This window comes from Hemicordylus capensis, chromosome 6 (genome assembly GCF_027244095.1).
Source record: "Hemicordylus capensis ecotype Gifberg chromosome 6, rHemCap1.1.pri, whole genome shotgun sequence".
NCBI classification, from domain to species: Eukaryota; Metazoa; Chordata; class Lepidosauria; order Squamata; family Cordylidae; genus Hemicordylus; species Hemicordylus capensis.
The window spans coordinates 31,204,358-31,228,974 of NC_069662.1; the positions used below are offsets into that span (position 1 = coordinate 31,204,358).

Sequence of the window (24,617 nt, forward strand, 5' to 3'; positions counted from 1 at the left end):
ACTAAAGAACTAGCTACAATCATCCTTCCTCACACGCAGCTCAGCTGCACAGCACACTGACTAACTAGACACTACAGCTGGTGGTAGAAAAAAAAGAAGTCTAGATTCTAGAAGATGTCCTGGTGGATTTTAAACTTTCAAATCTGTGCTAGGATTGCCTTGCCTCCTCCTCCTCCTCCTGCCTGTAATTGTGCCCTCTCCCCTTGCAGTTGCGCCGTCGTGATGGGTTGGTGATGTGCGTGCGCCGTCTACTTAGCTCTCTCCTCCTCATGTTGGCTGGGCTTGCCAGGCACTGGCTGGCAGCAGCTGTTGGCTGTGTGCTAGGCTCAGGCTGTGGCGCGCGTGACTGGACTGGGAATGTTATTGTAGCGGCAACACTGGTTGTGGTGGTAGCAGTAGTAGCTGTTGTTGTTGCTGGGCTGGTGGCTGCTGGCCTGTGCTGACTCTGTGCACTTGGTCTGGTCTGGTCTGGTCATTTGGATGCAGATGTAGGGTGTGTGTGCATCATCCATGGGGAGCATCAGAGCAGAGCAGAGCAGGTTGGCTGGCTTCTGTCTGTCGGGCCTAGTCAGTGGCAGGCACTGAGTGAGGCGGTGGTTCCTTTGGGCATCACGTCACCCATCATGCAGAGCGGCAGGTCTGCTGCTCTGCTGCTCCGCCTCCTGCTTCTTCTCTGTGTGTGCTGCTCTTGTGCTTAGTGTGCTGCTCTGCTGCTGCTGCTGTGCTGGCAGGCAGCACAGCAGTGGCCTTTTTGTTAGATCAGAGAGTGGGTGTTGTCTCTCTGAGTGTCCTCCTCTTACTTGCTTGGATAGGAGTGGTGGTAGTAGGTAGGCATTAAGATGGGCTGACTAGGTGTTACGTGTTAGGGCGCCCAGAGAGAGGGGCCAAAAAGATGGGGTGGCAATTGTTGGGTTGCTCCTAGTATTATTGGTGAATTTCTGAAGAAAATTTTTTTTTCCATTGGCTAGAATGGGGGTTCGGGGCTGCCCCAGACCCGCCTCTGTGGGGTGGCAGCACCCCCAAAGTGGGTCCGGGGCCATGGCAAAAATGCCCTCAGTCCCTCCCAGCAATCCCCGTAGAGATAGGAGTGATGGTTCTGTTGTTTTTCTGAGGTGTTCTGAGTGAGTGTGGATTCTGTGATAGCAAATGAGAGTGGATTCATGGTGTCTCATTGGAAATCTCATAAGCTATCATAGAATCTACACTCAGAATACCTCAGAAAAACAACAGAACCATCACTCCTATCTCTACGGGGATTGCTGGGAGGGACTGAGGGCATTTTTTCCATGGCCCCGGACCCACTTTGGGGGTGCTGCCACCCCACAGAGGTGGGTCTGGGGCAGCCCCAAACCCCCATTCTAGCCAATGGAAAAAAATTTTCTTCAGAAATTCACCAATAATACTAGGAGCCACCAATTGCCTTGGGATTTTTGGGGTGGAGGACACCCATGGGTGGCTACCACCCACCCCAGCTTTTTTGCCCCTAAGGGCTCCACATTGTGAGTTATGGGCAAAAATTTATTTTTTGAAAAAAAAATTGTAAAAAATCAGAGGAAGGTCCAATCGACTTGAAATTTGGGTGGCAGGTAGAACACAATGTCCCCTTCAAAACCAGCCACTTTTTGTGATCCGAACCGGTTCGGTTCGGATCCAAACCGGTTCGAATCCAAACCGGACCGGGGGGTGGTCTGGCAAAACCAAAACCGAACCACCCCGGTCCGGTCTGGACCCGGTTCGGACCCGAACCGAACCAGGAGAACCGGTTTTATGCACATCCCTACTGCAGTTAGTGCAAAATGGAGCAGCTAGGATTTTATCCGGAGCTGCCCACTGGGATAACATCATACCCATTTGAAAGAGCTGCACTGGCTGACAATTTGTTTCCGGGTCCAATTCAAGATGCCGGATTTGATCTTTAAAGCCCTTAATGGTCTGAACAATGGATACGCAAGGGAATGCCTGCTCCCAAAGGTTGCTGGCCACTTGATGAGGTCACTGGAGGGAGTTCTGCTCCAGGTGCCAGTGAGGGAGGCTCTGCTGTCATGCACACAGGACAGAGCGTTCTCAGTTGTTGCCTCTAGACTTTGGAATGCTCTTCTGGTGCCTTCTACTCCTCAGTTTCAATCACAGTTTTTGGAAAACACGTGAAGTCTGGGTGTTTTATTTATTCAATTTCTTTACCGCCCTTCAAAAAATGGCTCAAGGCAGTTTAGGCAGAGAATTAACAAATGAATAAGATGGATCTCTGTCCATAAAGGGCTCACAGTCTAAAAGGAAACATAAGATAGACACCAGCAAAAGTCACTGGAGGTCAGAGGCATATGTAGGGAAAATAGCGCCTAGGGCAAGCACTGAAATCGTGCCCCCTGTCCAAATATCTGACACCCATCTTTCAAATAACTTTACCATAATATCAGATCAAAAATACAAGTCAAGTTCGTTAATCTTTTAATATTTCAAAAACTATTTCACAGTGGACGTAGGCAGACCAAAAAAATGCTGGGAAACTAGAAATTTCAGTATGCTGGGGCTCATGAAATACCCAAATACTATGTGGAGGTATACTTGGAAAACTAAACAAAAGTACCTGTCTAATTCTCTACTATGCATTGTAGCATCACTATTACATAAGTTTTTAAAAATAAATGGAGAATTTGACTTTTCCCAGATACTCTGGAAATAATTAAAGGATATGCAGAGTAAACTGTGTCACTGCTTGGAATATAGTCTAGTATTTCAGAAAGACAGTTAAAATGAGAGAAAGAGAGCAAGAAACTCCCAGTGGGCCTTAATACTAAGGATTTCACACTGATTCAAAGACTAACTCACAATTAACAGCCATATTATTAAGACATCACATTTAACTCACTTATCACAAGAAGAAAAGAGCAAATGAATGCAATCCCAGCTCATAAGCTTCAGCTCAGTATTCACAAGTCCTGATTCTCTGTACATAGTGCCAAACTAAATATGTGTACAGTGACTTATATTATATTAAATTAAAAAAAACATTTTTACCTGTAGCCCCTTTGGGGGGCTTCTCAAAGGCTTCTCAAAGGCTGTGGGGGGGGGTTCTGCAAAGGTTATTTTCCCCCCACCCTCTGGCCTCTAGGGCCTCACAGGGACCATTTGAGCATGTGCTGTGGCCATTTTTAAAAATAAATTTTGTTTTTTAAAAATGGCCGCTGAAAACAAAATGTCTGCCATGCATGCTCAAATGGCCTCTGCAAGACCTGGCATTGCCTAGGGCCTCACAGAAGCCATTTGAGCATGTGCAGTGGTCATTTTGTTTTCAGTGGCCATTTTTTTAAAAAAAATATTTTTAAAAAATGGTGCGCTCCCTTGAAGTGGCACCCGGGGCACGTGCCCTGCCTGCCCCACACTAGATACACCCCTGCTGGAGCTACTGTGCGGGGGGTGGATAGGGCCAGTTACTCTCCCCCTGCTAAATAAAGAGAATCACCATATTAAAAGGTGTCTCTCTGCCAAGTTAGCACGGGCTAGGATTTTACCCAAGCATTTATATTATTGTTTCTATTGCTGCTGCTTTGTATCTTTCATTGTTATATTGTACTTGTTTTTAAATATTTTAATCAGATTTGTATTTTAAGATTCGTGCTAATATTTTAATTGTGTAATTTTTGTATTCTTGTTTTAAATTTTTGTGTGAACCTTCTTGAGATTGCTTTAATGAAAGGCAGTATATTGTTGTTGTTGTTAATAATAATAATAAATTATATGAGCTGATCATAAACCACACAATTAACCTGACCTTAAAGCATCTTGGGGAAATGACTTCCAACAGGAAATCAAAGACCAGGAGTGGTTGAACATATGGAAATGCAAGCCAGTTACTTCCTCCTCGGCCCAAATTAAGGAGAACTTTCTTAAAGTTTTCCATTGATGGTACCTGACACCAGTAAAATTAGCACACATTCATAAAGACTGTTCTCTGCTTCACTGGGTTGTGGGATGAATGGTGCCTATTTTCAACTTTGGGGGACCTGCCCGCATTTTGGACAGAGGTATTCACAGAGATGAGTAAGATCACAAATCAGAAAATAGGTTTATGCCCCCAGCTGGGATTAGTAAATATGTTTTCTGGGGCCAACACAGATGTGTCATCAAAAAAATTAGTAGTGTTTATGGTAACTGCTCCCAAGTTCGTTATAGCCGGGCACTGGAAAGATCAAAGGATTTTGATGGATATCTTGTACAAGAACATCTGGCACATCACAATTTCAGAAAAGTTAACCTATATTATTCTGTCCAGTGCGAACCAGACCACAAATAATTCTTTTTATGTAATCTGGGCAGATTTCATTCTTTAACCCAATTGGGAGAATTATGCTTGTTTTCTTGCCCCAGACATTATTAGATTGTTGATGGAATGATGAATCGGGGTTTGTTGTATGATGTTTTGCTGTTTGTGTTTGGATCAATTTTGCTGTGCACTTTAAATTTTGTTCTAATAAAGTTTTTAATTTTTAAAATGAAAGGCAGTATAGAAATTTAACAATAAATACATAAATATATAAATACATTAATTCATAAATGTGTGAATGTACACCCTCCATTTTGGAGGTGATGCAAACTAAAAGCCGGGTGTGAAAAACTTCAAGGTGTTGGAAAAGACCTTGACCCGAACCTGATTGAATAGTCACAGCCACCCTAAGCAGACAATACTTAGATACAGGTTACCTTAGAGAAGTCCTTCTTCTGAATAATTCCAACCTCACATTAAGGTCATCTGGAGAGGTCCACCTCCAGCTGTCATAAGTTCATCTGTTGGTGACTCAGAATTGGGGCTTCTCAGCAGCTGCTCCTAGCCTGAGGAATGCATACCCTGCAGAAATCTGGAGCCTAACAACATCATTGGCTTACAAGAGAGCCCTTAAGATTTACTTGTTTGGTCTGGCCATGTTTAGTCTTTAGTTTTAAAATGTTTTAAAAGTGTTTTATATTGTTTTAGTTCTTTATTGTTTTACTGGTTGTAATTGATTGTTATGTCTCTGTATTATTTTTTGTAAACAGATGGGGTGGTATAAAAATATAATACATTCATATATATGTACTGGACCAGATAGACCAATGTTTTGATGGTAATATAAGGTAGCTTCCTATGATCATTCAAGAAAGTGAATCCTAGCCAATTACCACTGCAATCAGTGATCAGTTAAAAGAAAGCTTAGCCATCTATCCACACCATAGTTTTATAGTTCCCTCACAAAGAGCCTATAGGGGCATGAATTGCACTGGACATTTATAGAAAAATTATGTTTAAGATACATGCAAATACCTTTGTGATTTCTCATTTATTTATTTATTTATGTTGTCACATGGCTCACTTGATTGTAAGTATTAATTCCACCATAGTACAACATGTTCAAAACCATTTGCATTCCTATGAAACTGATAAGATTGACCAACTGAAATTAATGTACTAATGTAACCAAAGGCTCTGAACAGGTTGGTAGTGCTTTATTATGAAATCAGTAAATGGTGGGTTATCTAAGAGAGATAAGTTGTCTAAATAATAATAATTATCATTATGGATAATTATTAATAATTATTAAATAATATTATTAAATAATAATAAATAAAATATTAAATAATAATAAAAATTAATAATAGTTATTATTATTATCAATAATTATAAATAATTATTACACCATTATTAAATAATAATTAAGTATTAGTTATTCATCATCATCATCATCATCATTATCCTCATCATACTTTAAGGTCATCAAGAGAGGCCCATCTCCAGCTACCACCAGCTTGCCTGGCAGTGATTTGGAATCAAGCCTTCTTTGCAGCTGCTCCTGGGCTCTGGAATGCACTCTCTATTGATAGCCAAGGCTTAAGAGTTTTAGCAGCCTTTAAAAGAGCCCTAAACATTTATCTTTTTTTAGCCTTTAGTGAATACAGAAATGATTTTAAACTGGTTTTAATGAGTTATTTGTTTGTTTTTTCTCTGTTTCTGTATTTGTGAACTGCCTATAGCCATCTGGGTGAGGCAGTATAATAAATACATAAATAAATAAATAAATAAATACAGATACTACAAATACGAATACGACGATTATTTATATACTGCTTCTCAACAAAAGTTTCCAAAGCTGTTTACATCAGTATAAATAAATACATAAAATGGCTCCCTGTCCCCAAAGGGCTCACAATCTTAAAAAAGAAACATAAGATAGACACCAGCAAAAGCCACTGGAGGAATGTTGTGCTGGGGATGGAGAGGGCCAGTTGCTCTCCCCCTGCTAAATAAAGAGAATCAAAACTTTTAAAAGGTGCCTCTTTTATCAGTTAGCAGGGGATTCACATTCACAAATGGATACACAAGATGCCAGAATTGAGCTTCTTGAAACCTACATGTCCTAATTTCATAAATGAACCCTGTTCTGTAGTTTCTAATGTCCTAATCAATGTTGCCTTGATTGTGCACAGAGTAAGCCATCTGGGCTCTACTTCCAGATGCTCCAGTTAAACCCCACTGTGCTCCATAACCCTATTATTATCATAACTGTTATCACCATTAAAAAGTCATCATATCATGGAGGAGGGAACAATTCGAGTTCTCTGAATCTAGGCCCCCCCCCCACCTTTCTTTAATATGGCATCTTTCAGTTTGACCATGGCTTTAGTCTTCTGTTTGAAAACATCCTAATGAAATGACTGTGTTATGCAAAACTCTGCTTATGGTCTCTCTAACTTCCCTGTTCCGAAGGCTGTATATTATTGGGTTAAGAAATGGAGCCACTACTGTGTAGAGGATGGACACCAGCTTATTGAGATCAAAGCTCCCAATGGCTTTAGGACGGGCATACATGAATATGGTGGTGGCATAGAACATTGAGACGACTGTCAAGTGGGAGACACAGGTGGAAAAAGCTTTATGTTTCCCTTTGGTGGAAGGGATCCTCGCAACTGTGCAAAAGATGAAGATATAAGATGTTCCAGTCACCAGTAATGAAGTCATAAGGACTGATAATGCTGCAATGAAATCCAGCATCTCAATTAATGAAGTTTCAGTGCATGACAACCTCAATAAGGGTGACAGGTCACAGAAGAAGTGTCTGATGGTGTTTGTGCTACAGAACTGCAACTTGGAGATCATCACCACAGATGGAAAGGAAGCGAGGAAGCCACCTAGCCAGGAACTCAGGCTTAAGACAGTGCAGGTTCTGTGATTCATGAGTGATGGATAATGTAATGGGTGGCAAATGGCCAGATACCGGTCATAGGCCATTGTTGCCAAGAGGAAACACTCAGAGGAAGCCAATGACAGGAAAAAATACAACTGAGTAAGGCAGCCTCCCAGCGTGATAGCCTTCTCACCCAGCAGTAGAATGGAGAACAGTTTTGGCATTGTTACTGAGACATAGAAGATTTCTAGAAGAGAGAGATTTCCGAGGAAGAAGTACATAGGAGTGCGAAGACGGCTGTTCAACCAAATTGTCGCAATGAGGAGAAGATTTTCAAGCACGGTCAGAATGTAGATAGTGAAGAACAATGTAAACAACACTAGCTGGTACTGCGGAAGTTCAGGAAAACCCATAATTGTGAATTCTACATGGGATGTTTGGTTCTGCATTCTCCTATCAGTATAACCCTCCTTTCCTAATAAAAAAAGGGAAATGCTAGACATAATTTTCCCCAAAACAGAATATAAAACATAACTTGTAACCATTCATCAACTTGTTGATAGGCAATAAAATTTGTGAGGTGATATCAGTTGTGAGGTGTTATCAGTCCAATCAATATATTTGCGAGGGTCAGTAAATGTTGCTGATGTAAATCGTGCCCCATTAAATGAATTAATTCAGCAAACTGTTAATTAAAAGTACAATCTGATGCTGCTGCTCTAGATATCAGTCACAAGGTCAGTTCTGATAAGCCGGATGGAGAACTAAGCAAGGGTTTTTCTGATATATTAGTCAATACATACATAATTATTATCAAATATTTGCAATCTGTCAAAAACTATAACATATTTTGCAACTTGTGTAATGCATAATGTTCTATTCATTTTCATTTAGCTTTACATTCATTTCATTTTAGATACCCTTTGTTGATTTTATGTCTACTTTAATTCTGGAGATCCTAAGTCTTTCATAAAGAAGTTCTTCCATTTCTTTTACAGACAACATATTCCGGCGGCTTGCAATTTCATATCATAATTTTGATTATGTGGTGAAGCTGCATTTTCTTCCATGCCTGAAAAAGTTCAAATTGCAATTGATAGTCCTTCTGCTATAATTGCAAAAGTGCTTCTCAGAATGTCCGCAGGTCTCCTACTGGGCATTGTCCGATAGCAAGTTCTCCTGCTGAAACTTCATCAACCAGATAACAAACAGCTGTGATTCATATACTGACAGATTATCCCATTAATGTAACATATGAAAATAAGAAGCTGCCTTATATCAGGTCAAACCATTGCTCCATCTAGCTCAGTATTGTCTACACTGACTGGAAGCATCTCTCCAAGGTTTCAGGCAGGAGTCTTTCCCAGCCTCACCTGAAGATGCCAGGGAATGCGTCCAGAACCTTCTGCATGGAAAGCAGATGCTCTACCACTCAGCTATGGCCCTATCACTGAGCTACAGTAGAGCTCACTTTAGAGAGCAGACATTCCAATAGCATATACCCAGATTCTGTTTGTGGTTTCAACATTTGAATTACAATTTTTGCTTGAATTTTTTCTGCTAGATTTGTTTTTGATCAAGTAACAACTAAAGATCAAGAGTGTTCATATGAATGGAATTGTCTTACTCTGAGAATCCTATGTGTTTCACCTCAATTCCATGATGGAAGAGAGATATCAGTCATATAAAAATCATCTGAGCTGAAGTCAGAGATCAAAACAGGCCCGAGTGGAAATCACTTCCTCTGCATGCACCAAAACCAATTATTTCTTCTGGTGATACTTTCTAAGTGGCAATTCCAGAGTGTTTAGGAACAATGAAATGTAAGAAACTGCCTAATACCAAATCAGGCACTTAAGAACTTAAGAACATAAGGATAGCCCTGCTGGATCAGGCCCAAGGCCCATCTAGTCCAGCATCCTGTTTCACACAGTGGCCCACCAGATGCTGCTGGAAGCCACAGGCAGGAGTTGATGGCATACTCTCTTTCCTGCTGTTACTCCCCTGCAACTTGATCTATCTAGCTCAGAATTGTCTACACTGATTGGCAGCAGTTCTCCAAAGTTTCAGGCAGGAGTCTCTCCAAACCCTTCTTGGAGATGCCAGAGCATGAACTTGGGACCTTCTGCATGCAAACATAGCTCTTCCACCAAGCTATGGCTCCATCCCCTATTGGGAATACCTAACAGCACTCTGGAATAGTCACCCATCCAAATGCAAACCAAGGCAGATCCTGCTTGGTAGAGGGGACAATTGATGCTCACTGTCTCAAGACCAGCTTTCTGCATGGAGCCCTCACTTTTGAAGGGAGGCTTTGGAAGGGGGATGTTGGCAGAAGGCGGGTGTAAAAAGACCCCTTTGTACATGTGGAAAACTGCATTCATTTTTTTAATCCTGGCTGATGTTTCTAGTAAGAGAATAATAAGAAAATGTACCTTAGGATACAAGAAAATGTATCCTAATATCATATGATTGACTCATGTTTAATTTTGAGTGTAATGCCTCTTGAAGCATTGACCTACTGTTTTCATTTTCTCTGTTACTTATGATGCATGTCCATTGTGATATAGTACTACTAGTAGGAGTACCAAAAAGAACACACACATCCCATATTCCTATTGTCTTTTTCCAGTATCTGTCATTTTTTGTTTGGCAGAACAAAATTTCATTCATGATTTGCATTTTTCAGCTGATTGCTCCAATTTAAATTGATCTGTTTGATAAAAGTTGTTGAGTGTGCTGCTTACAAACTGTATTTTCAAGCTTCTTGACATTCTCCAGACAGCCCTTGCAAATTTTAGGCACGAACCGGACAAAGTTAAGCACATTTAAGATCCATTTATTTCAATAGATGAATCACATGTTCTTAAAACCCGTACTTTGAAATGGCAAAACATTAAGGGAAATATAGATATGGATATACTTCTTTAAAGGATATGAGATAATTATCCATGAAAGAAGTATTTTTCCCTATGTACACATAAGAAGCATGCTCCCTCCTATAAGGAAGTTTCTTAAAATGCCTGCTAAGAAGTTACCTTCTTTTGCACTAGAAAAAATCCTCTTTAATAAGGTTCATGACTGACTCATCTATATTGTTGTTTCCATTTCTGGGGCTATGCATTCCAAACTTGATGTATGCTGTTACTGATTGCAGTATCTCAGAAGAAATGTATCCATAGAATGTATACACTCGGTAAATATAATGGATGCTGCTTGATTTATTACTAAATCACAAGGGATGTTATTATTCATTTTAACAAAGGAGGAGTAATGGCTCAGAGAGAAAGGTTTTTTCTCCCTAGGGTTGTCAACTCACTCACCACCTCCAATTGATATAGTTTATTGATTTTGTTTCATGTGTTCCATTTCCTGTGTATCAAAAAGAATGGCTAAATTGTGCACAGTGTGTATGATACAACAGAAATTACCAATTCTGTTAAAATAAACGTTATTTAAATTCTGTTAAAATAAATGTTAAAATTACATTTTTATTTACCTTAGAGTTGGGATGTGCACAAAACCACTTTGCCCAATTCAGCTTGAATCCGAACTGGATTCGAACCAGGTGGGCATGTTCGGTTTTGGCACCCCCTCAAACCAGGCCCAGTTAGGTTCAAATTCGAACCAGTTTAGGCTCAGTTTGAGGGTGGTGATGGTGGTGTGAGAATTGATTTAATAAAGGAATGACTTACTGCTGCTGAAGGCTTTGGCAGCCTTGGGTTGCTGTGGTAGATGCAGGGGGGTGTCTCCGGTAGCTCCCCTCCCCCGCCAGCCTCCCCCAAGTCTCCCTGGGCTGTTTCAGCCCATTTTGGAGCCATTTGGGCCCTCTGTGTATATGTGGTGGCCCTTTTGGAGCCACCATGCATGTGCACAGTCAATTTGCATGACCCAGGACATGAAAATCGCCAGTGCAAATGCACGGTGGCCCCAAAAATTGACACCATGTATGCACATAGGGCTGAAACAGCCCCAAAATGGCCAAACCACCCCAGGGAAATATGGGGGGAGGCTGCCGGGGGAGGGGAACCACTGGAGATCCCCTGCAGCCACAGCAGCACCCCAAGGCTGCTACAGCCATCAGTGGTGGTAAGCCATTCCTTTTAAAAATCAATTCTAATGCCCCCTGAGTCCCTCAATCTGGGCCCAAACAAGAACCTGCTCAGCTCAATGTCGAGTCGAGCTGGTTCAAGGTCAAGCCAGCTCACACACTTCTACCTTAGAGTTCTGCAAAATGGCACCAATGTTTTCTAAATGGTATACATGTAATATAATGCATATATATGTCTTAGATGGCTCTGACTAAAGCTTGCCTTGCTACATGGTCATCTGAAGAAACTGCCTGCCCGCACTTTGGATGTGGATTGTGTTGGCTCTGATAGCATCTGCCAGGCCACCATTCATGCCTCTAGCCCTACCAGTGAAAACACAAATCCATACAGTCATTTGAATCTATGTTTAATGTATGTTAAAACATTAACATGATTGTGTGAACCCATAATACAACTGAAAAAATATGCCAGAAGTGAGCCTTTATAAGCCCTGATGAGATTGGATTCTGTGAAGCACTCTCTGATATTGAAAATAATGGGACAGATCTTGCTTGCCCACAGACCTATGTGCCAGAAGCCTGTGAAGCCTTAGATCCTGCCCAACAAACTTTCCACAGTGATAATTGTGTAATTTCTGGTAAATCCATTATTTAGTCCAGGTCAGCTCTCAAAAGGTGTTTTAGTTATATATTTTTTGTCCAGACCTAGACTGGAGGCAGGGCAGAAAAACAACAGCAGCAGGAGTATAGAAGGCAATCTGCACTTGCCTTTCCATAAACAATAGATATTTACTCCACGGCTTGGTTTTTGCGTGCCAAAGCTTTTCCTCTGGATTCTACAGTGATCTACTTGATTATTGTGTGTTTTGCTAGTTTCTCCTGCCTTTTCTATAACTGTCATTTTTTGTCTCTGAATATGCTCCTCAAAGCTTCTTTCACCTCCCTATTCCTGAGGGTGTAAATAAATGGATTCAACAAGGGTGTGACCATGGTATTTAAGATGGTGACCCTTTTAGTCAGTTCTAATGACTGATGTTTGGCTGGTGTGACGTGCAGGAAAATGGTAGATCCATACCAAATAATCACCACCATGAGATGGGACGAACAAGTGGAAAAAGCCCGTTGACGTCCTTGAGCTGATGCCATTTTTAATATAGTGGTGATGATATAAATGTAAGATATCAAGGTTATTAAACATGAGCCTGTCATGACAATACCAGCCATTATAAACCACACAATTTCCACTGTGTAAGTGTCAGTACAGGAAAGAACAATCCAAGGCACAATGTCACAAAAGAAATGATTAATAGCATTGGAGTCACAGAAAGACAACTGGGTAATAAGATAGGCTGGCAAGGCAATACCCAAGAATCCACAAATCCAAGATCCAAGGGCCAATTGGACACACACAGTTTTGGACATGATCGTGTTGTAGTGCAAGGGATGGCATATGGCTAGATAACGGTCATAGGCCATGGCAGTAAGCAGAAAATATTCTGTGAATCCCAGGGAGAAAACAATGTACATTTGGGTGACACACCCTATGAAACTGATGGTTTTGTGCCGAGACATGATGATTGCTAAAGTTTTTGGAATACAGGCTGTTGTATACCATATCTCCAGGAAGGAAAGATTGCAAAGGAAGAAGTACATGGGAGTATGTAGCTGTCGTCTGGACTTCACTAAAGCTATAATGGCCATATTTCCTGTGATTGTGAGAATGTACATGAAGAAGAAAAGCATGAAAAGGGATATCTGCAGGTTATGAGATCCAGGGAATCCCAGGAGGATAAATTCCTGCACACTGGAGATATTTGTTTCTTGCATCAGTATCGGGAGTCTACCTGCCAAAACATCAATCATACAAATGTAATGCTTGGGAAAGATAACTTTAAAATTACTGACTATTAGAAAATTTCCAGAAATATAATTGATAGATTGATAGTTTTTATACATTACTTATGTGATGCTCAGAATGAGGACGAAAATGGCTTGCCTGAAGCTAACCAATGAGTTCATGAACTTCATAGCAGGGATATGATTTGAATAAACAACATACTGATTCATAGGCAAGCTCCTAGCCATATGCTGTTCTGATTTTCTCTAGCTCTCAGTGACTTGAGTTCATATTCTATAGAGTTTAAGAAATACATGGTGTTGAGATTCTCTTCTTTTTAAAATATACTTTCAATAACAAAAAGGTGTGTGTGTGTGTGTGTGTGTGTGTGTGTGTGTGTGTGTGTGTGTGTGTGTGTACACACACACACACACGACATATGGAGGTGGTATCACTGGATTTTATATTCCAATTGGCCATAAACAAAATCCATCTCTTTATAAATTTGTTTGCATCCCTGCTTTCATTTGCATGTCTAAAATGAGTCAATTTAGTAAAGAAAACACTATCAAAAATGCATTGATACCAGTTAGTAATAATAAAGCATTTGAAGATTCCCAGTGCGAGGCAATGCCTAAACTAGCTGCTGGTAGCAAACAAAACACCAGTTCCAGATTTTCTGACATGATCTCTCCCTTCAAATATCCAAACAAAATCACATATGAAGTATTTGCAAGGACATAGCATGTACTTTCTTTTATACAGTTCAGATCCTCAAGCTCTTTTAATTTTAACTTGATTTTTTATTTGCATGTTTTTATTCTGTTCTGTTATCTAATATGTGATGAAAGTATTCCCAATCAACTCTCCAGAATGTGTCAGTAACAAAAAGCAGATTTGTTGCAGGTATTCCTTGCACAGTGCACATGGCTTGAAAAGTTTTAGTCAAAAACACTATGCAATTTATAGAAGAAACAAAGAAATTGGCATGCCTAATCCATCAGAACTGAGAAATTATTCTTGGTTCCAAAGATTGCTTTCAGATAATCAAAGATTGCTATCAGAACAGGGCATATGTAAACCACTAATGCAATTAGCAAGTGCAAAGTGAAGCATATTGAGGCAAACCCCACCCCCAACTTCACAGATACGATGGGGTCTGAGCTGTTGGTAACTGACCAGGACAGAGATCTTGGGGTTGTGGTGGACAGCTCATTGAACGTGTCAACTCAGTGTGTGCTGCAGCTGTGGAAAAGGAAAATTCCATGCTAGGGCTCATTAGGAAGCAAATTGAAAATAAAATTGCTAATATCATAATGCCCTTAGACAAACCTATGGTGCAGCCACATTTGGAGTACTGCGTACAGTTCTGGTCATTGTATCTTATGAAGGACACTGTAGAATCAGGGAAGGTGCAGAAGACAGAAACCAAGCTGATCAGGGGCCTGGAGCACCTTCGCAATGAGGCAAGGCTACAGCATCTGGAGCTTTTTTGTTTGGAAAAGAGGAGACTACAGGGGCGGGGGAGACATGATAGAGGTGTATTAGATTATGCATGGAGCAGAGAGAGTAGACAGAGAGAAATTGCTCTACCCCTCTCACAACACTAGAACTAGGAGTCATCCCATGAAATGGAAAGCAAGGGAATTTAGGACCAACAAAAGGAAGTATGTTTTCACACAGCACATAATTAATCTATGGAATTATCTGCTACAGGATATGATGATGGCCACTATCTTGGATGGCTTTAAAGGGGGCTTATATAAATTCATGGAGTATAGGTCTATCACTGGCTACTAGTCTGGTGGCTATAGGCCACCTCCAGCCTCAGAGGCAAGGTTCCTCTAAATACCAGCTGCAGGGGAGCAGTAGCAGGAGAGAGGGTGTGATCTCAACTCTTGCCCGTGTGCTTCTCAGAGGCATCTGGTAGACCTCTCTGTGAAACAGGATGCTGGACTAGCTAGGCCTTGGGCCTGATCTAGCAGGACTGTTCTTATGTTCAATCATCTCACATGGTATCCTATTAGGTACAGCTGCATATCACCCAACACTGACTGTTGCTGTCCCCCCGAAGCCCCAGATTACCAAAGTTTCTATGTCCAGCTTAATTCTAAACTCAAGAAGGATTCAGATCTTAGCAGATTCATATAAAGACTTGTTGTTGATTGACTATCCCATCAATATGTGTAAGCATTGCACAGAGCTAATGAACTGTAATACCCACTTTCTAAACCAATAGTGTGTTCTTAGCCTCAAATTTGAATTAGAGAGATAAGTTTCATAATTTTTATTCTGTTCACATGTTCTGTTCAATGCACATACAATCTGTACAGTGTATGAGCATAGAGTTCTTCAGACATTATGTTCATTCTGCATATTTAGTATACTTCCTATCTGTACCCTGCATTTGAGGAAACCTGTATTCATGTTTGCTTTTTAAATTAAGCCATATCACTCATACAAAAACATGTATAAGTGGACATCTACACACATGTACAAAATGTCTAAACTGAGCATTAGAACGAAAGAACAAATAGAAATCAAGGATGTCAGTCTGACTGGAACTGCATTATTCTTATTACTCTGCATATTCTGCCTTGAATTCCACTATGGAAGATGTGATGTTATACATGAAAACAATAATAATTAAAGCCAGTGACTGAGATCAAGAGAGGACTTCTGCACACAATAGCTGACATCAGGGGCGTACAGTAACTATAATAGGGCAAGGGGAGACAGATGTCTGGGGGCCCCCTGCCTTGGGGGGCCCCCCAGAGGCAAGTCACATGACTGACTCCCCCAGCCACGCACCTTCCATTGTAGTCATCCTCCAAAATTGATGTGAAGACCTGGAGCTACCAGAACAGCATGTCTTTCTCTCGTACCATTAAATGACTTGTATCATCCACAATTTACAAAACATTTTAAAATATAATTTAGGATGATGTTCTATTGTGACACATAGGTGTTATATGTATATGTATATGTATATGTATAACTTCAGTGGGGGTGCATTTTAAAATCTTGTTTCTGGGCCCACTACAACCTTGCTACACCCCTGGCTGACATCCAGACTACTCAGCAGTTATTCTAAAGAACTACTTAATTTAAATAGGACTACTCAGTAATAACATAGTTTGGATGTCAGTTGATATGCCCAATTTTTTTCTTCCTATGATAGCTTCTAAGCTGCAACCCAGAAGTAGGGGTGTGCACAGAACCGACTGGTCCAGTTCAGTTAGAGTCTGAACTGGACCAAACCAGACCGGGCCAGTCCAGCACTCCCTCGAACCCCCCCCCCCAGTTACTTGTATAAGGAAGTTTCTTAGAATGTACAGCCTAGTGAAAACATAGCCACCTAATGCCCCAACGGGGAAGTGACTTACCTAGGGAGCAAGAGATTGCCGGTTCGAATCTCTGCTGGTATGTTTGCTAGACCATCGGAAACACCTACATCGGGCAGCAGTGATATAGGAAGATGCTGAAAGACATCATCTCATACTGCATGAGAGCTGGCAATGGTAAACCCCTCCTGTATTCTACCAAAGAAAGCCACATGGCTCTGTGGTCACCAGGAATTGACACCAACTCGATGGCATGACTTTACCTTTTAGTGAAAGCATTACCTATTTTCGCATTGACAAGTATTCTCTTTAATAAGGCACATGACTTACTCTACTATATTGTTGTTCCACTTTATGGGGCATTCCAGACTTTTGTCATCCTGCTATTGATTGAAGTCTCCCAGAAAAAATGTATCCATAGCATACAGTATATACTCTCTAAGTAAATATAATGGATGCTGCTTGATTTATTATCAAGCCACAAAAAAATGTTTTAATTTGTTTTAATGAAGGAGGTGTATGGCTCAGAGAGAGCAGCTTTTTCTCCCTAGGGTAAGTGAGTCAACTCACTGGCTGACATCCAGAGCCATGGAGCTAGATGCTAAGGGGAGCTGCATCCTCATGGCTTGAGTCTGTATCAGCTTACCCCACTGTTGCTGCACATGCAGGCAGGGTGGAAACATTCTTTGGAAGAGCCATGTAGCTTCCAAAACTATGTCCCCGAGGCAGGGGTGTAGCAATATCTATAATGCTTCTATCATTCTTCTATTATTCTGTCCCTCTTTCTCACACACACCCACACCCACACCCACACCCACACACACACACACACACACACACACGTCGTGGTTTTCCATGGGCAACTGAGCCCCAGAGTTCAACCCAAGAAACAGTGCTTATGTATGGATAAAAAGGATGAGACTGCTAGGAATAGGTCAAGATTATTTAGGATTTGCCCTTTCCATTTTTGTTAGTATTGCTCTCTCTCTCTCTCTCTCTCTCTCTCTCTCTCTCTCTCTCTCTCTCTCTCTCTCTCTCTCTCTCTCTCTTTCGCTCCCTCTTTTGGTAGGAGAAGGGGAGCCTAGCCCCTTCCCCTGCGTGCAAGCAGGCTTGGTCTTGGCCAAACATCATGAGAAGAGCTGTCCATCTAGAGTAGGAGTAGACCACTAACTTATGAGAGTGCCTGGCCATAGAGACATGAATGTGGGCTTGAGGGCTTTTACCACCTGGCAGTTCTACCACAGCCCTGGGAAGGGTCCATTAGCAACATCCCTCCCGATCCTGGTGACTGCCAGGAACTGAAAATATCAGCACCCCTTAAAAGAGCCTGGTCTCCTCACAACACATCTCCATGCTCAATTTTGCTGCTCAGGGTCATCTGGCGAGCCTGGTACTTTTCTGACCTACAGGTGTACTGTCCCAGCATGACCTGCAGTGTCCGGCTTGCATCTGATGCAGCATTGGGCCCAGCTGGTACTGATTTATCCCTGTCTCTCCTTGTCTGCCCGCCCAACCTGGAACCACCTGAACACCCAAAGCAGCCCAGACCAATTTTAAGACTGGAAGGATTGGGTGGAAGGGGAAGGTGCACAGTTTTGTTGTTAAGCAGTGGTTCTGGGAGCCCAACCACAGAGGGGTCTCCTACAGTCAGGGCCCTGTACAGTTAGAATGTTCTCTGTAGATTTTTTAAAATCACTTGTAGGTATTAGGACCAGTGAAAGCAATCCCTATTCCCCAAATCACACCTTGAACTTACCCAAAATTTAAAGTGCTGCTTAAGGCTACTGCTTTCTCTCTTCACCCTTAATTTTTGTTGCATCTTGGCTTCCTGCTGTGTCTGATGCCCTCTTTCCACTGATTATTCTGCACCTATATGAGGCTTGAATCTGAGCCAAACCAACAATATTTCATTCCCTCTAACTGACTAACGTTTTCTTTTCCTCAACAACTGAGCATGCCTTGCCATGGCACAAGCTCAGCCAATAAGTGAGTCTCTTCTCATGATTAGTGAGAAGAGCCTGGGGAGGGTTTGTGGGGAGAGTGGTCTTAGCCCGCTATCCCCGCACACGAGCAGGGAGTCTGCTCCGGGTGGCCGAAGCGGCTGCCCACATGACTGCTGGCTCCGTTACGGAGCTGGTGGGGGCTGGGAGGATTGGGGGCCGCGTGGACCCTGGAAGCTCCAGCATGCCCTGCATGAGTGTGCAGGGCATGCTGGACAGACCCCTGATCTTTTCAGCCTCTCAGTCAGGGGTCTCCTCGTGAGTAGTTGTGGCACGGAGCCACACCACGGCAACTCACAATTTTAAAAAATGGGTTTGCGGAGCACTCACTGCACAAACCCAGTTTAAAGGCAGGGGTAGTTTGGCGGGTTAACTGCCTGGAAGCCACTGGTCTCACCTGCGAGCCCGGTGGTTCCCATGGTCAGGCATCAGGCTAGGCTCCCCTAGCCCAATTTTGCCTAATCGTGGGAATAGCCTCGTGTCAGGGATTTCATTGCTACAAGTGCAAAGCACTATAGATGGTCTTAAGGTGACAAATGGAATCCAGTTAACCAGGAAATCAATTTCACTGAAACAGACATATTTTTATACCATCGATATCCTCTTGATATGATGGAGCAACATCCATAAGTAGCAGATATATTAAATAGTTTAGAAACTGAGAGCACAGAGCAGGTTGTAAAACATAGTGGCAGTCCACACTTATTAACTGGCTTAAGTCACAGAAGTGCAAATAGTACCTTAGACTGTTGAACCAAACTGTACCAAGAAGTGATGTTATAATTTTATGTCCTTTTTAGTTACCGGTGGAAGCAAACTGTTTGCACCCAGACCAATGAAGACATGAGTCAAGTATAATTGGTATAAAAGGGGCTACTACATATTTAAATGATTTAAACAGATGAGGACCAGACTACAGTGTGGTCTCTATGGGCATGCTACAAACATTGCGAGCTTGTCCTAAAATGCCCTGGGCGATACATCTTGACTCCAAGCAGCCCCATTACCCTAGGGGTTGAGGCTGCCCTTCCTAGCCGACAACAGCATTATACACACACAAACAGCTGATGCTGCAGAGCCTTTCAGGAAGGTGATGCTACTGCAGACTGGAGGCTAACTTCCCAGCCAAAGAACCCTGAGCTGTAGAGCATCTAGGGGCTGGCTGGGTCCTCTTTTCTCTAACAGTATGCCTAAGGTGCTCACCAGCACTAAAGTTAATATGAACAATCACATTCTACCTGCTGTTGTGACCATGAAACCTAACTAACTATGGATACAGTGTGAGGTAGGTGAAAAAGGGCCCACACGAAAGGCCAATATGGTGAAAATCCAAAAAATCCCTACCCAGCTCCCAACAGCAATCAGCAGAGCCAATTCCTTTGTCCCCACACCCAGAACCTTGGGGACCAATCCATTTCATGCAGGAGCTGGGGTAAATGTCCACACTGCAGAAAGATAGCAGAGGAGAAATTATTGAAATTCTGTAAGTATAGATTCAAAGTGGATGAATCAATAGGGTAGATTCAATTCACACTCAAATGACATTCAAAGGCTATTAAAGGAAACAAACAGTCCATTAATATTTATGATATACACTTCACCTTTATTATTTGATCTTGTATAATTAGTTCCAGACACCTCAACAATTATTTTGAATCTTGTGGCATTAGTTGGCAGAGGGAGGTATGGTGGTGGGAGTTGGGCAGGCCCTTACAGGGGGAAACCACCTAGGCAACTGAGGTCTGTTCCTTTTTCCTGCTCTTCTCCTAACCTTACAGCCCCAGGGAGCTCTGAGAACACTCCCTCGAAGATTAGGGTGTTGCTGTTGAATGCCAAGTAGGTAAATGCTAAACCATACCTAATCCATGATTTGATTGTGGATGTGCATGTTGACCTGGTATGTGTGACGGAAACCTGGTTGGATGAGCTGGGTGGGGTTGGTCTCTCTCAACTCTGTCCTCCAGGTTTCTCGATCCTGCAGCAGTCCCACCTGGAGGGTCAGGGAGGGGGCATTGAAGTCATCTATCACAAGTTCTTTCCCCTTTCCGGGTTCCAAATTAGGCAATCACAGAATTTCAAGTGTTGGTCCTTGAGGGTGGGCCTCCGAGATAGGCTGGGGATTCTGCTAGTGTACCAACCACCCTGCTGCACTTCAGTCTCCCTACCTGAGCTGGCAGGGGTGGTCTCGGAGGTGGCTTTTAGTTCCCCTAAGCTTACTGTCTTGGGATATTTCAGTGTCCATGCTGAGGCACCGCTAATAGGAGCAGCTCAGGATTTTATGGCCTCCATGGCAACCATGGGCCTATCTCAGTTGCTATCTGGCCCAACCCACATAGCAGGACATACTCTGGATCTGGTTTTTGCCAACCGGGGAATAAATGATCTGTAGGTGGGGAAAATAACTGATCTGTAGGTGGAGGAATTTGAGATCATTCCCTTGTCATGGACAGATCACTATCTGGTGGGGTTTAGTTTGACTGCTCCATCTGCCCTCTGCAGGGGTGGTGGACCATTTTGAATGGTCAGCCCCCAGAGGCTTATGGAACCGCTCAGATTCCAGACAGCCCTCGGGGAGTTTCCAGTGTCCAGAGCTGGTGATTCTGTTGATATAGACCAGGCTGTTCACACAGTTGCGCCTAAATGCCCCCTACGGCTTGATGGAGCTCATTCTGCTCCCTGGTTGTCCTTGGAGCTTAGAGTAATGAAACAACTTGGACAATGGCTGGAATGACACTGGAGGAAGAGTCATAATGAATCTGATCGAACACGGGCTAGAGCACATATGATGGGACTAATCTGTGGTGAGGGGGGTGGCAAAGAAACACTCCCCCCCACTTCATTGCATCTGCTCAGCGCAGATCAGCGGCTATTTCATGTAGCAAAGACATTGCTTCACACACACCCCAGGTAATGGGGGAGGAATCATCTACAGCCCATTGTGATCAGTTTGCATGTCAATATGCAGATAAAGTCACTCGCATCCATGCTGATTTGGACTCCAGAGTGATGTATAGTAAATCAGAAATGCATAGAGGTTCACAGCTTGACATAAGCAACGCCATTATGTTTAACTAAACTCAAGGATCTGCTCTGCTAGAAGGATGCTTACTACTGTGCATTCTCTCTAGTAGTCTTCCATCCCCCATAAATTAGAGTGACCGTGGGATTTAGAATGTAGAACAATTTTGAGATAAGGCTGTCTGTCTGCCTGCGTGCATGTTTGTGGTTTATTCCCTAATCTTAGCAAGTCATGATGATGTATTTGCTATGTGGCTTAATAACATGTTGTTCTGGAGAACAATTTTAAGAGTATAAAATGTATGCTCTCTGTATGGTCCTTTGTCCTGCTTTGAGCATAAGCCAAAGTAGTACCTCTGCAGAATAAAAGCTTTGATCTTAAGACGTCTCATCTGGGCTGATTATTGGCTCCATCTGCCCAGATAAGAACCTCCCCTACTGGGTCAAGTCTACCCTAACACATCAAGTGGTGCCGTGTCTCAGATTTGGGGTGAAATTAAGGACCCCACTGGGCGGTGCGTCCCCTCCGGGGCTCTTGCTGGGTCAAAAGGCATGCCGGCTACCGGGAAGTTTCCCGAGTCCTTTTTCACAGGCACAGCAGCCCCCGAGTGGCCACCACAAGTGAAGGAGTCTAGAGAGGCAGATCATTGGGTGCAGTCTGGCCGGTGGGATGGGGAAGCGTGCAGGGGTTAATGTCCCAGGTTATTAAGGTTGCATATTATTGGGGTGAGTATTGTGCAGGCCTAGACACTATTGTGGGTTTAAGTCCCATCGTAATCTAGGTGCACAAGATTGGTTAAAGTCCTACTCATTGGGTTGGTCCAGGGCTGCTCGGCTTCGGCCCTCCTGGCAGCTGCTTTTGTTGTGCAGCTGGGGGCCTGGGTTGAGGGGGCCTGGATTACTCCCACCCGCTGGGTTTAAGTCCCGAGCCCCATATAGTGATGGGGAATGCTCAGAGCAAATTTGAAAGGGGAGTCATGAACCCCATTGGAATGTGTTTTATAGACCTGACTGGTTCTTGTGGGTGGCGTCCCGTTAGGGAAAAATGATTGGTCTTTGTCAAAATTTGGTTTTGTTATGACTAGGAGTCTGGAATGAAATGGCTTTTAGAAGTGATATTGCCGCTTCTATTGTTTTGTACCTGGGTGGGAATTGGTTATCCAATTCTGTCCAATTGGTCATCCAATTCTTCCTGGGAGGTTTGTTTAACATTATATGTTCTGAGGTTTGTGGACTGGAATCGAAAGAAGCAGGGAAGGGTGTTTTCATCAGCTGCATCCCCTCCTTAAGAAGGCAGATCTGGCCACAATGACCCATGCCTTAGTCATGTCATGGCTGGATTACTGTAACACACTCTAAGGGGTGGGGTGGGGTGTGCCCTTGAAGAATATTTTGAAACTGCAGCTAGTGCAAAAAGTGGGAGCAAGGATTTTATCTGGAGCTGTTCGCTGGGATGACATCACACCCATTTTGAAAGAGCTGCACTGGTGCTGGTTTTGACTTTTAAAGCCCTTAATGGTTTGGGTCCTGGATACTTGAGAGACTGCCATCTCCCAAAGCTTGCTACCCACTTGACGAGGTCATTGCAGGAGGCTCTGCTCGATGTGTTGATAATGAGGGAGGCTCAACTGTCGTGCATGTGGGACCGGGCCTTTTCAGTTGTTGCCTCCAGACTCTGGGATGATCTCCCAGTGGCCAACTGCTCCTCAGTCTCCATCACAGTTTTTAGAAAGTATGTGAAATATTGGCTTTTTACCCAAGCCTTTATATGATTGTTTCTATTCCTGCTGCTTTGTATCTTTTATGGTTATATTGCACTGTCTTTCAATCTTCTAATTAGATTTATATTTTAGTATTCTAGTTAATATTTTAATTGTGTAAATGTTGTAGTCTTGTTTTAACTTCTGTGTGAACTGCCTTGAGATTTTTTTTAAATGAAAGTTGGTATGCAAATTTAACAATTAAAAATCATCTTTGTCCTGTTTTAGACAGTCAGTATTGAGAGTTCTGAAGTAACCCAGCAAACTAAAACCACAGAGAGAACAGATAAGTTAGTACCATTAGGATCCACCCCCACCAACGGGCATATAATTATGTATGAATTTTTCAAAAGGTAAGGAATTCTTTGGGGATGAAATCTCAAGGTAGCTTTGGGTTGTGATCACATCAAAGTTCTTTAATCATCCATCTCCATCTCAGATAGGCTCAATGGTATGGGAGGGCCTCATGTTTTAGATTGGATGAGTAGAAATGACAAAGAGCTCCAATCAATATAAACATAGCTGAAAACTGAGAGACTGAAGAATGAAGATGTTTGAGATATGGGATGGATGAAAGATGAATAGATCAAAGCAATTCAAATTCAGTCAAACTGGTATTGTGTGCATATTGATATAGGTGAGGGAAGGAGGAACTGATCAATAATTTATCTGGTAGTTTTCTGATTATGCCTCTGAATATCAGTTGCTGAGAAACATAAGTGAAAAAGACTAATTGCCTTGGTGACCCACTTCTTGGCTTCACAAAAACATCTGGTTGGCCACTGCGGGAAACTGGATTAAATGAACTTTTTGTTTGATCTGGTAGAGCTCTTATTGTTTTTTTATCACTGTTTCAAAACAGATACTGAAAAGTTTCAAGTCACATCAGATAATCCAATGGAAAACAGCACCTTGGAGGATCATTTAAGATATGCAAGAACATCTAGAGAAATTTTCTGAGGATAAAATAGATGACAGAAAGCTGACTTTAAAAGTTACATTACAAAATCATTTTAGTAACTGTAAGTCACATATTTATCTTGCCTTTTCAAACTTCTGCCCTCATATGCCTGAACCTGTCAGTTTTTTAATATCTTCTTTCTTTGTCTAGGGGGTTATATGTGATATGTAAATGATAAATGATTTTGACAACTAGAAGACAAGCAATGGAAAGTGTATCCCTTTTGGGGGAAAAAAATAAGAAAATGATTTATTTCATCATCACCATCAACAACAACAACTTTATCTGGGCAACTTACAACATTAAAGGGGGGTACAAAATACAGTACAAAAACAATTTTAAAAACATTTTTAAAAATCAGTTACAATCAGATCATAATTTTTAATTTAAAAGGCCTGAGTGAACAAAAAATTATTTAACATATTTATATACCGCTCACTACCCAAGTCTCTAGGCAGTTTACAATAACAAAACAAAACAAAATATTTA

General features: G+C 42.1%; 2 protein-coding genes across 2 annotated transcripts; both read right to left on the reverse strand.

Moving 5' to 3' along the window:
* Positions 1–6,652: 6,652 nt before the first annotated feature.
* Positions 6,653–7,606, reverse strand: LOC128331168 (olfactory receptor 6P1-like). The gene has a single exon (XM_053264519.1). The coding sequence runs from the start codon at positions 7,604–7,606 to the stop codon at positions 6,653–6,655; it is 954 nt and encodes a 317-aa protein (XP_053120494.1).
* Positions 7,607–12,105: 4,499 nt separating this feature from the next.
* Positions 12,106–13,035, reverse strand: LOC128331169 (olfactory receptor 6F1-like). Its single transcript, XM_053264521.1, has one exon. The coding sequence runs from the start codon at positions 13,033–13,035 to the stop codon at positions 12,106–12,108; it is 930 nt and encodes a 309-aa protein (XP_053120496.1).
* Between the last annotated feature and the right edge of the window lie 11,582 nt (positions 13,036–24,617).